Source organism: Bombina bombina, chromosome 3 (assembly GCF_027579735.1).
Source record: "Bombina bombina isolate aBomBom1 chromosome 3, aBomBom1.pri, whole genome shotgun sequence".
NCBI lineage: Eukaryota > Metazoa > Chordata > Amphibia > Anura > Bombinatoridae > Bombina > Bombina bombina.
In genome coordinates, this window is record NC_069501.1 from 132,503,284 (window position 1) to 132,515,998 (window position 12,715).

The 12,715-nt window shown below is 36.9% G+C and overlaps 1 protein-coding gene across 1 annotated transcript in view; it reads left to right on the forward strand.

Annotated features, from left to right (window-relative positions):
• Positions 1-11,336: 11,336 nt before the first annotated feature.
• Positions 11,337-12,715, forward strand: part of ADAMTS5 (ADAM metallopeptidase with thrombospondin type 1 motif 5) — a 142,206-nt gene continuing 140,827 nt past the window's right edge. The window contains exon 1 of the mRNA XM_053705994.1: positions 11,337-12,639. Within this exon, the coding sequence (XP_053561969.1) occupies positions 11,608-12,639 (1,032 nt within the window). The 5' untranslated portion in view covers positions 11,337-11,607. The remainder of the gene's footprint in view (positions 12,640-12,715) is intronic.

Sequence of the window (12,715 nt, forward strand, 5' to 3'; positions counted from 1 at the left end):
AGTTTCTATCATTTTTATTTCTAATTGCATTCTAATAATAATAAAAAAAAATTCTGTAGTGTAGCTGCCCTCCCTCATTTACCCTACCTCCCCTCCATGATCTTTCCCCTACCCTCTATTCCCACTCTCTACTCTAGGAACGCCCCCACACTCTGTCCCCCCCCCCCCCTCCCGCTCCCTGCATTTATTTTTTTTGTAGTGGTAGCGGTCTCACACGTTTCTGCCCTTCCCTCCCCCTCCAGCAATGGGCCGACCCACTGCCTCCCTCCTAACCCTCCCACACCACCAACGATCAGCAACACTGCTAGCCGATGCAGAGCGGGATATGGTAACTCTGCAAGTCTACTGTGTGGGGCATGCAGAAATAGCACAATCTCACTACTTTTAGTGAGATCGCGGAAGAGAGAGGCCCAGGACAGCAGTCTTGTACAGGGTATGGCGCTGGTCCATAAGGGCTTAACAACCAGTGCCATACAGGGTACGGCGTTGGTCATTAAGGGGTTAAAGGTATATAAAACCCCAAATGTTTTCTTTTTTTTATGATTTAGAAAGAGCATGTCATTTTAAACATATGAATAAGAGCAATAGCTGCTGAATGGTGGCTGCACATAGATACCTTGTGTGATTGGCTCACTCATGTGCATTGCTATTTCTTCAACAAAGGATATCTGAAGAATGAAGCAAATTAGATAATAGAAGTAAATTGGAAAGCTGTTTAAAATCACTCTCTGAAAATCATGAAATAAATATTTTGGGTTTAACTTACCAAAATATATATGCAACAGGTGGGCAGAGCTTAATTGCCATTTTCAGTTTCTAACAAATGAATATTTATATGTTTTATGTACTTCTTACAAGTTTATAGATGTGGGACCAGTTGCAGGATGCTTCTCTGGTATGTAATAATAAGTAATCAAAATAATGTATTGGGTCTAGACTGTCCCTTTAAGAAAAAGTTCCTTTATTTGTGTCAATTCCCTACGCAAAAAAATCAATATATGCTGGTTTATATGGACATTATTTACATTTCTAGAACATAACAATGTTGAAAAAAGGAAAAATTACAATTTGAAATAAAACAGATTTGTAGAAAATCATATTTTACACATTAACATAGAGAAAAGTGTAGTTTTATTGTTAAAAGAATAAATACTTTTCTGGTTTATTTATTTATTTTAAATTACATTATTTTAATTATAAATGTGGTACATTTACTTTATTAATGTGTAATGCTATCATACATCTGCTCTTCACAGTACGTCTAATTTTATACAACCCACCATGTGGATTTAATACACTTGGTTGAATGTATGAAATGAGATAGATATTTCCAAAAACACAATAACTAATTTATATTCAGGCAACACGTGCTAAATTAAATAACATGTCATTTTAAATAGGTTTTTTTTTCCTAAAATTTTGCTCACATAAGCATCAGTTTAACTCTTTCAGTCTCTCACTGTGTTATTTTTAAATGATTCAGATAAAGCATACAATTTGTTGTGCAAATGGTTCTATGAGAGCAAGGGAGCAGACCACATATGTTAAAGGGATAGTAAACACCAAAAATGTTATTATTTAAAAAGATAGTTAATTCCTTTATTACCCATTCCCCAGTTTTGCATAACCAACACTGTTATAGAAATATACTTTTTACCTCTGCAATTACCTTGTATTTAAGCTTCTGCAGACAGCCTCCTTATCTCAGATCTTTTGACAGACTTGCCTTTCAGGCAATTAGTGCTGACTCTTAAATAACTCCACGTGCATGAGCACAATGTTATCTTTATTAAACACATGAACTAACACCATCTAGCTGTGAAAAACTGTCAAATGCATTCAGATAAGAGGCGGTCTAAAAGGCTTAGAAATTAGCATATGAGCCTACCTAGGTTTAGCTTTCAACTAAGAAAATAAAGAGAACAAAGCAAATTTGATGATAAAAGTAAATTAGAAAGTTGTTTAAATTTACATGCCCTATCTGAATTATGAAAGTTTAATTTGGACTTTATTATCCCTTTAAATATGAGCGTAGGATACTTACACAATGGTTCTACATTAGGTATGAATTCCCTTTCACAAAACAACATTTAAAATTGTTTTGTGATAAAAAAAATGCCAATTAAATAATAGACTTTTTTGTCACCTTGCACCATCATGTAACTTATGCAGAAAATGAGTCAGAATAAAATATCAAACCATAAAAATAGTAGATACATTTTGAACCATGAAATATAAATTGCTTGCACATAAATACCTACTATATAGAAGTTCACAAATAAGTAATCTATTTCTACAATAATGTATCTCATCTTTATTTGAATATTGAAATTTTGTAATGATGTATGAGCCCCAGCATCAACAGCAAAACATATTGTGGCTAACGGTCGGCAATTGCCTGAGAGCTGTAACGATATGTTTAAAATGGTCTTGTTATATAGTTCTGGGGTAAGGGGGTAGTAAGGATTTTTTCAAGAGTTCCCAAAACAGCCAAACCTCTAACAATGCTGAAAGTATTTGTCATTGCTTTGATAATAATCTGGTAGATGGACAGACACTCATTTTAAAGGGACACTAAACCCAATTCTTTTCTTTCATGATTCAGATAGAGCATGCAATTTTAAACAACTTTCTAATTTACTCCTATTATCAATTTTACTTCATTCTCTTGCTATCTTTATTTGAAAAAGCAGGAATCTAAGCTAAGGAGACGGACCATTTTTGTTTCAGCACCCTGGATAAACGCTTGCTGATTGGTGGGTACATTTAGCCACCAATCAGCAAGAGCAACCCAGGTGCTGAACCAAAAATGGGCCTGCTCCTTAGCTTAGATTCCTGATTTTTCAAAGGTGGGTTTAGTATGCCTTTAAAGAGGAAAAATTCCTCTTTCAAATAAAGAGTCTCCCATTCCTCTATGTATTGTGTAGGAACTACTCCCTCACCATGAGTTTGTACCCATTACACATGATTTTATGAGGTGATTACTGTTGAAGCAGTAACAGAAGGTGATTGTTACACACAATTTCTAGATGTTCGGGTTTCTCCATTTTCCTGAAGGTCACCTTAGCTGTACAGGATATCACATACTCAGTACATATACATAGGTAAATGTGTGCCCTGGCCACTGCGGACAGAATATACAATAGCAACAAATAGAGCTTTAATGAATCAATGCCATGTATGCTAATGCACCTCTAAAATGGTGTCTGTTGCCATTTCAGAGTGTCTTGCACATGCGCAACATAATATTAGTATTCCAAATAGTCTTGAAATACTTGCAAAGATGTCCAGAAGGCAATTTTGGGACTTTATCGTGCGCCTTTAGGTGTTCAATTTGATAAGTCTTAAATGGTCTAGAAAATTTGTTGAAAGGTATCTGGGAAATTGATTGTGATCACTGAGAACATTTTGGCTCCTTGTTATAAATAGGGCTTTACTCTGGGAGCTAAAAGTGAGATCACGCTTGCAGGAAATAGCCAAAAACACTCTATTTTACTTGTGTTAAAATACCTAAAGTCTAACTCAACATTAAATTAATACAGACAATATTTAATTGAATATATAAAAAATATTGCATGGAAATGTCATCATTTATTTTGCCTATTTTTCTTGTAATTTACCTCTGAAAATTGTGCGGGGGGTTCTCTACCGCCCCCAGAGAGGCTAGAGTGGTATTGCAGGGCAACACAGTTGTTGCTTGATCAGTGCAGCATCTCATATATATACAGTATATATCCCTAAGTGGCTACAGTGATGTAGATATGATAAACATTAAAACTACTTTTAGTGGTTATGTCTCTAGCCTACAAAAAAGCAATCTTTTCTTAACATAAAAATGACACTTTTCCCAGCTTTCAAAGCATTTATGTTATAAAAATATATTTTTAACTGCAGTGAATTTGCTGATGTTCTATTAATATACCAAAAAATACTTTTATGTTCCCTTAAACAGCTGCATAACATATCCTGAACCACTACATTTTATTCAATACCAATTGCCTGTGGCTGGAATAATACTGCTTTCATGTTTCTTTTTTTTTTCATTAAAGGGATATGGAACCAAAAAAATTTATTTTTATGATTTAGACAGAGCATACCGTTTTTTTTTTCTTTTCCAGTTTACCTCTATTATTAAATTTGCTTCATTCCCATGATATAATGTGTTGAAGAGATACCTAGGTAGATGCCTGGTGCACTGCGTGGCGGGAACTAGTGCGGCCACTAGATTAGATTAGAAGGTTGTTTAAAATGATATGCTCTATATCAGGGGTCGCCAGCCTTTCGGACCTCACAATTTTGAATCCTGTGAACCACTAACATGATTTTTTTTAAAAAGGTACAAATCTCTATAATGTGTATATATATATATATATATATATGTTAACAAGGACTGTAAGAAAAAAGATGTAACATCTTATTAAATGCACCATGTATAAAGAAAGGGAATCAAGCACTCTTTTTAAATAATAAAGAACAGTATTTTATATCTCTATAATAGAGATAATGTTTCAGATGAAATATATCAAGATATTTACTGTAAAAAACTACAGCAAAGTGCACCAAAATATAAATAGAATCCCCACATTGTGTTTAATATAAAAAAGAAATCACGTGACTGAACATTACACTCTGCATGAATTCAAAGTCATATGTATCACAAATGGAAACATAGTGTACACAAAGTCTCATTTACACCTCGCACTACGTACCGCTCACACTACACCCCAGCTGCTCACAGAACCCCTGCAATCTTAGGGGCCAAATTCTGGGCAGATATGTGTAAGGGATCTAAGTGTGGTGATATTATGTCAGGTGTTTACACACTTTTCCGGCTACCAGACAGTTATTACCATATGCAGAAACCAATATATATACTACATGGCATATAAATACAGCGTGACCACCGAAGCACAGATCAAATATTATAAGTGAGTTCCGTATTCTGGCAAATGGATCTAACCCGGTAGACTCTCCACTATGCAGTATTGCCAGTCAAGTGTGATAATGTTGTATAATACAGGGAGTACAGAATTATTAGGCAAGTTGTATTTTTGAGGATTAATTTTATTATTGAACAACAACCATGTTCTCAATGAACCCAAAAAACTCATTAATATCAAAGCTGAATAGTTTTGGAAGTAGTTTTTAGTTTGTTTTTAGTTATAGCTATTTTAGGGGGATATCTGTGTGTGCAGGTGACTATTACTGTGCATAATTATTAGGCAACTTAACAAAAAACAAATATATACCCATTTCAATTATTTATTTTTACCAGTGAAACCAATATAACATCTCAACATTCACAAATATACATTTCTGACATTCAAAAACAAAACAAAAACAAATCAGTGACCAATATAGCCACCTTTCTTTGCAAGGACACTCAAAAGCCTGCCATCCATGGATTCTGTCAGTGTTTTGATCTGTTCACCATCAACATTGCGTGCAGCAGCAACCACAGCCTCCCAGACACTGTTCAGAGAGGTGTACTGTTTTCCCTCCTTGTAAATCTCACATTTGATGATGGACCACAGGTTCTCAATGGGGTTCAGATCAGGTGAACAAGGAGGCCATGTCATTAGATTTTCTTCTTTTATACCCTTTCTTGCCAGCCACGCTGAGGAGTACTTGGACGCGTGTGATGGAGCATTGTCCTGCATGAAAATCATGTTTTTCTTGAAGGATGCAGACTTCTTCCTGTACCACTGCTTGAAGAAGGTGTCTTCCAGAAACTGTCAGTAGGACTGGGAGTTGAGCTTGACTCCATCCTCAACCCGAAAAGGCCCCACAAGCTCATCTTTGATGATACCAGCCCAAACCAGTACTCCACCTCCACCTTGCTGGCGTCTGAGTCGGACTGGAGCTCTCTGCCCTTTACCAATCCAGCCACGGGCCCATCCATCTGGCCCATCAAGACTCACTCTCATTTCATCAGTCCATAAAACCTTAGAAAAATCAGTCTTGAGATATTTCTTGGCCCAGTCTTGACGTTTCAGCTTGTGTGTCTTGTTCAGTGGTGGTCGTCTTTCAGCCTTTCTTACCTTGGCCATGTCTCTGAGTATTGCACACCTTGTGCTTTTGGGCACTCCAGTGATGTTGCAGCTCTGAAATATGGCCAAACTGGTGGCAAGTGGCATCTTGGCAGCTGCACGCTTGACATTTCTCAATTCATGGGCAGTTATTTTGCGCCTTGGTTTTTCCACACGCTTCTTGCGACCCTGTTGACTATTTTGAATGAAACGCTTGATTGTTCGATGATCACGATTCAGAAGCTTTGCAATTTTAAGAGTGCTGCATCCCTCTGCAAGATATCTCACTATTTTTGACTTTTCTGAGCCTGTCAAGTCCTTCTTTTGACCCATTTTGCCAAAGGAAAGGAAGTTGCCTAATAATTATGCACACCTGATATAGGGTGTTGATGTCATTAGACCACACCCCTTCTCATTACAGAGATGCACATCACCTAATATGCTTAATTGGTAGTAGGCTTTAGAGCCTATACAGCTTGGAGTAAGACAACATGCATAAAAAGGATGATGTGGTCAAAATACTCATTTGCCTAATAATTCTGCACTCCCTGTATATCACTTATCTGAGCCAATATTTGTAGGATTTCCATTTGTGATACATATGACTTTGAATTCATGAAGAGTGTAATGCTTAGTCACGTTTAAGAGTTGTTAACACCTGACATAATATCGCCACACTTAGATCCCTTATATAAACCTGCCCAGAATTTGGCCCCTATTGATTGCAGGGGTTCTGTGTGCAGCTGGGGTGTAGTGTGAGCGGTACGCAATGTGAGGTGTAAATCATATACTGTGCACACTATGTTTCCATTTGTGATACATATGACTTTGAATTCATGCAGAGTGTAATGTTCAGTCACGTGATTTCTTTTTTATATTAAACACAATGTGGGGATTCTATTTATATTTTGGTGCACTTTGCTGTAGTTTTTTACAGTAAATATCTTGATATATTTGATCTTAAACATTATCTCTATTATAAAGATTATAAAATACTGTTCTTTATTATTTAAAAAAAGTGCTTGATTCCCTTTCTTTATACATGGTGCATTTAATAAGATGTTCCATCTCTTTTCTACAGTCCTTGTTAACATTTTACAATAGGGTCTGCACCACATTTACATGAAATAGTTGCTTACAGTATTTTTTCATTTAGATTGACCATTTGTCCTTAAATCCTTTGCATATATATATATATATATATATATATATATATAAACTCCAAGTAAGTGCACTCTCACTCGCCAACCCAAACGCAGACCAGGGTGCTTAGCAGGATATTCAATCAGGGTAAAGATAAGCACTCACTGGATTTAAACACAACAACTATTTATTGGCAGTGACGTTTCGGGGCGTCTGAGGAAGGGGTGAATGCCCCGAAACGTCACTGCTAATAAATAGTTGTTGTGTTTAAATCCAGTGAGTGCTTATCTTTACCCTGATTGATTATATATATATATATATATATATATATATATATATATATATATACATACATACATACACACACATACTGTATATAACTAGTATAACCATAGCTAAGTTTACATTATGTATATATTTACACATTTTTAAGAATTATTTTTTTGGAATTAAAGGGACAGTCAAGTCCAAAAAAAACTTTAATGTTTCAAATAGGGCATGTAATTTTAAACAACTTTCTAATTTACTTTTATCACCAATTTTGCTTTCTTCTCTTGGTATTCTTAGTTGAAAGCTAAACCTAGGAGGTTCATATGCTAATTTCTTAGACCTTGAAGGCCGCCTCTAATCTAAATGCATTTTGACCATTTTTCACCACTAGAGAGCATTAGTTCACGTGTTTCATATAGATAACATTGAGCTCATGCACGTGAATTTACCATGGAGACAGCTCTGATTGGCTAAAATGCAAGTCTGTCAAAAGAACTGTAATTAGGGGCAGTCTGCTGAGGCTTAGAAACAAGGTAATTACAGGGGTAAAACGTGTATAATTATAACTCTGTTGGTTATGCAAAACTGGGGAATTGGTAATTAAGGGATTATCTATCTTTTAAAACAACAAAAATTCTGGTGCTGACTGTCCCTTTAACTAACTGAATGACAGAACTGAGAGAATACTTCCAAATGACAGATTAAGGGTGAGTGCCAACTTTTAAACTGGAAACAGAGAGGCAGAAAGTGGGGGAAAAAAATATTATGTTTAAAAGGCCCACAAGACTTCCAAGTTACCTCCCCAGTTAGGAATTATTCAAAACTACTTATGATCATGGACAGACATTGGAGTCTTAAATTAAGTTTATATCAGAAATCTCTCAATATGGATGTGAGCTAACCACGACTGATGTTACTGGCAATTACTATAATAGTGGTGGGATATGGCTGATCTGCTGGATAGCAATTACTAGAATTCAGGTGGAATGGCTTTGTGCGCGGGAAAATTATTAGAATAAAAAAAAAAAAATTAAAATGTAATTAAAAAAGAAGAAGATGGAGGGGAGGAAGACTAACAGTGATGCAAGTTCATCTGAAGGAATTAGGAAAACTACTACAAAGAGACAGGTAAAGGGAAGAAAATAATTGAAATATAAGAGAGAATTTTTTATTTTTTTATATACTTTAATTCCACTATTTCAAGCCAAGAATATACCAACCTCTGCAGGCTTTAGAATGGAAGCATCTTCCTCTGAGCAGCGTGCTGGGTGGGAGGAGTTAAAAATACCATCTAGCTACGCAAGTTGCGCAGTACTATGCAACGTGCGTAGGGAGATTGTAATTTAACTCCTCCTCCATCATTTTTCACTGACGTCCAGCTAGGCACTGTAGAGAGTTGCAGTGTGACAGGGGTGACACCATCAGATGAGATTAATTCCTGATTGATAGCGTCACAGACCACCAACATCTTCTCACTCACCACCAGTTGTCGACCGCTGCTCTATATGAATAATGAAAGAAAAATTTGGGGTTTAATATCCCTTTACTCACCAACAAATTTATCTTGTGATCCCTCTCAAATTCATGTTATCCAAAGAAGCGTATTTATCAAGGCTTGCAAATCTAACTTGCACTTTAGTGAATCAAGTCTAGTTGATAACATTTAAATTAGAGAAATGTCTCCTAGAAATTTCTGTAAAATTTAGTGAGCATAGGGCTCTTGAAGCATCAAATTTATAAATTGTACTTGTTTTTGGTTCTGCATTTACCCTCCAACCTAGAGATGATAGGGTTTAAAGGGATATGAAACCATCATTTTTTTTCTTCTATCTTTTTGTATCTTTTGTTGCAAAGCAGGGACATAATCTTAGGAGCCGGCTCTTTTCTGGCAAATGTTATCCATTTGCAAGAGCACTAGATGCCAGAACTATTTCCTGTCATGCAGTGCTCCAGATTCCTACCTAGGTATCCCTTCAACAAAGAATATCATGAGAACAAATCAAATTTGATAATAGATGTTCATTGGAAACTTTTTTAAATGGTATGCTCGGTATCACAAAAGAAAATCTTGGGTTTGCATATCCCTTTAAGACATTACAAAGTGTGATGTAAGCTATAGTAGCTACATTGCCCTAGCTCTGTAGCCAAAGATTATTTTTTGTAGCTCTTGAACAGAATTTTCATCACAGCTCTACTCATTTTGTGAATGAGGCTTAGACTATCATTAATGCACTCAAAACTGCAGGTGCTCCAATATTTAAGGGAAAAAAAGTTTCCTGGACTTCAGAGTTCTCATTTATTCATCAAAAAATAAACATTTCTGAAATGTACTTAATGCAATTAAAAACAAAACAAATAGACCAACTGGGAGTTCCATACCTGTGTTTTACAGGAATGTAACGTTCTACATTTTCCAAAACAAGACTTTTACAACATCAGTTATAGATTTTTTCCATTGCAGTTACAACGTGGTTATTTTCTTTTACTATTATCCATAGTAAGACATAAATGGGCATAGGGAATCTTAATGCTGGCAGATAACTGAATCAGAATGAAGTTGATTTTTATACATTGTTGTTCTAGGGGAATAAAAGCTGTTTGTGGGTTTTTGGCTTCTCATCAAGAATTCATATATCCCCAGACATGAGTTGCTGCTATAGCATATAATTAGAATTGCTTCCCATGCAATAAATTGTTACTAAGTATACTTGTGGTTGAGGACACAGCAGAGAGGCAAAGGAAAAATAAGGTTTGATAGTTTCCTCTATACGTTGTCATCTATGCAGAGAATGATTGTCTTAACTGCACAACGATTTATATAATATTTATGGAATTTGTTTTAATTAAAAAAAAAAAAAGTTCTTACTCAGATTCCATTTAACCATTTAAGTACAGGAAGCACTGTAGTCATTCATTCCGAAAATTGCATATGCCACTTGCTATAATATCTGTGTATCATTTTAACCCTTTGCCATCCGGAGACAAGTCGATGCTTCCCTCCCCCCCCCCCCCCCCCCCCACTGCCACAGAAAGAGACCTGCCTGGCAAGCAAAGGGTTAACACATACTTTGACCCAATTAAAGATTGTGTAATAAGCTCATATTAAAAAAAAATAAAATAAAAATAAAAATAAGGGAGACAGTTCATGGCTTTGCAAGACAAATTGTTAGGATGTGTTTACTCAGCTGCATTACAAACAAAACGTGTCAAGCAATTGAGACTTTTTAAATAAACAGCTCTCATAATAATAATGAAATGGCATTCAATCCATCACCTGAAAGCCCACACAAGCAATAGGACACAAAGGTATGTGCACATACATCCTACAGGCAATATAATGAGCCAAGCTGCAGACAGTTATGTATTCAAGCATATAAATGGCAAATTCCTGATACCTTTAACAAACCTAAGAGCTGGCACGTAACATCCCTATGAGATCACAATGTACTAGAGCAATGCTTGTGCTTTTTTATTATTATTATTTAGGAACCAACTTTGTAACCAATAAATACCACAATTTCCAGGACAAGACATTAAATTCATATAAATGGGATATGGTATGAAGTCAGCTGTTAGTCAACGGACAGTTGTGAAATCAGGATCTTGCCTGTGATTTGCACAGAAAGGAAAACTCTTTTTTTTTTCTTCTTCTTCTTTCCCCTCCAAAAAAACACCCACAGTAACACTTTCCTTGTGTGTGATTCTTATAGGGGAAGTGTGGGAGTGGTACTTTAAGAGGCAGCCTGCAGTGACGAGTCATTGAAAATGGCATTCCAGTATAAATATATTGTTCCACCTCCTCTCATCTTCACATTGCTCTCTCTCTCTCTCAACTTGTTCACATGTACATGCTGGGGATCAACTACAAACAGCTTGTGGACTAGTTCAGCTGTGATCAGATCTGCAGGCTCCATCCAGCAAAAGGAAAAAAAAAAAAAATATTTCAGCGCCTCTCAAAGTCATTGAGGATAAGGAGTTAAGTTATCAGCACGGGATATAATATGATTTGTGCTTTATCTGCTCCCTAATGCTGGGAAAGCAGCTGCATAAGGAAAGTTTATACCTTGCATAGCCGGTTGCTGCTTCTGTTGACATTTTATTGCTGGCTGATTCATCCCAGGCAAGTTCTTTTTTTTCTCTTTCCTCTCCAATTTCCAAAAGAACAATGGTGCTGATACTGTTAGTATTTCTGGCTGCTGAGTTGCACTTTGCTGCCACTCTAGAGAACAGGACTGCAGAATCCATGCAGGACCATCCACCTGCCCACTCTAAACACCATTCTGCTGAGCACCAGAGGAGGAGTGGTATAGTGCAGAACATTGATCAGATCTACTCAGGGGGAGGTAAAGTGGGCTATATTCTCTATGCAGATGGGAAGAAGTTTATTTTAGACTTGGAAAGGGACGATATGCTGCTTTCTTCACATTTCAGCACCAAGTATTTGGGACGTTTGCATCCTCAGCATCGTTTTCATAGGCACTGCTTTTATAGAGGTACAGTGGATTCCAGTCCTCAGTCTCTTGCTGTATTTAACCTGTGTGGGGGATTGGATGGGTTTTTTGCAGTCAAGCATGCACATTACACCATCAAACCCTTAATTAAAGGTAACGCAGGAGAGGGAAAGATGTACAGTGATGGGTCAGAGAGGGTGCTGCATGTTTTCATTAAGGATCGTTTTAGCTTTGAGACTGTACCTTCCAGGTCCAGCTGTGAGACACATTTGTCTGGCAAAAAAAATCACAAACATGGGAAAGGAAAGAATGCCAAAAAGATCCAGCAAACGCTGGAAAACGCTCAAAAACGCAACCTAACCTCTTCGTATGGTGAACCCATCCTTAAAGGAACATTCCTCACAGGTAAGAGACGCCAAAAGCGATCCATATCTAAATCTAGGCACGTGGAGCTCCTCCTGGTAGCTGATGAGTCCATGGCCAAGAAGTATGGGAAGGACCTCCACCATTACCTATTGACTTTGGCTTCCATAGCTTCCCGGCTTTACAGTCATCCAAGCATTGAAAACCACATCCGCTTGGCAGTGGTAAAGGTTGTCATGGTCACAGACAAGGAAAAGGGACCTGAGGTTAGCAAGAACGCAGCCACTACACTCAAGAACTTCTGCAAGTGGCAACATCAGCACAACCAGCTGGATGATGAGCATGAGGAACATTACGACGCTGCAATCCTTTTCACCAGGGAGGTAGGTCACAGTAACCCTAAACCCACCTGCACATAGGTCATTTTTCAACTTGAATTTTCCTTCTATTTTTACCATT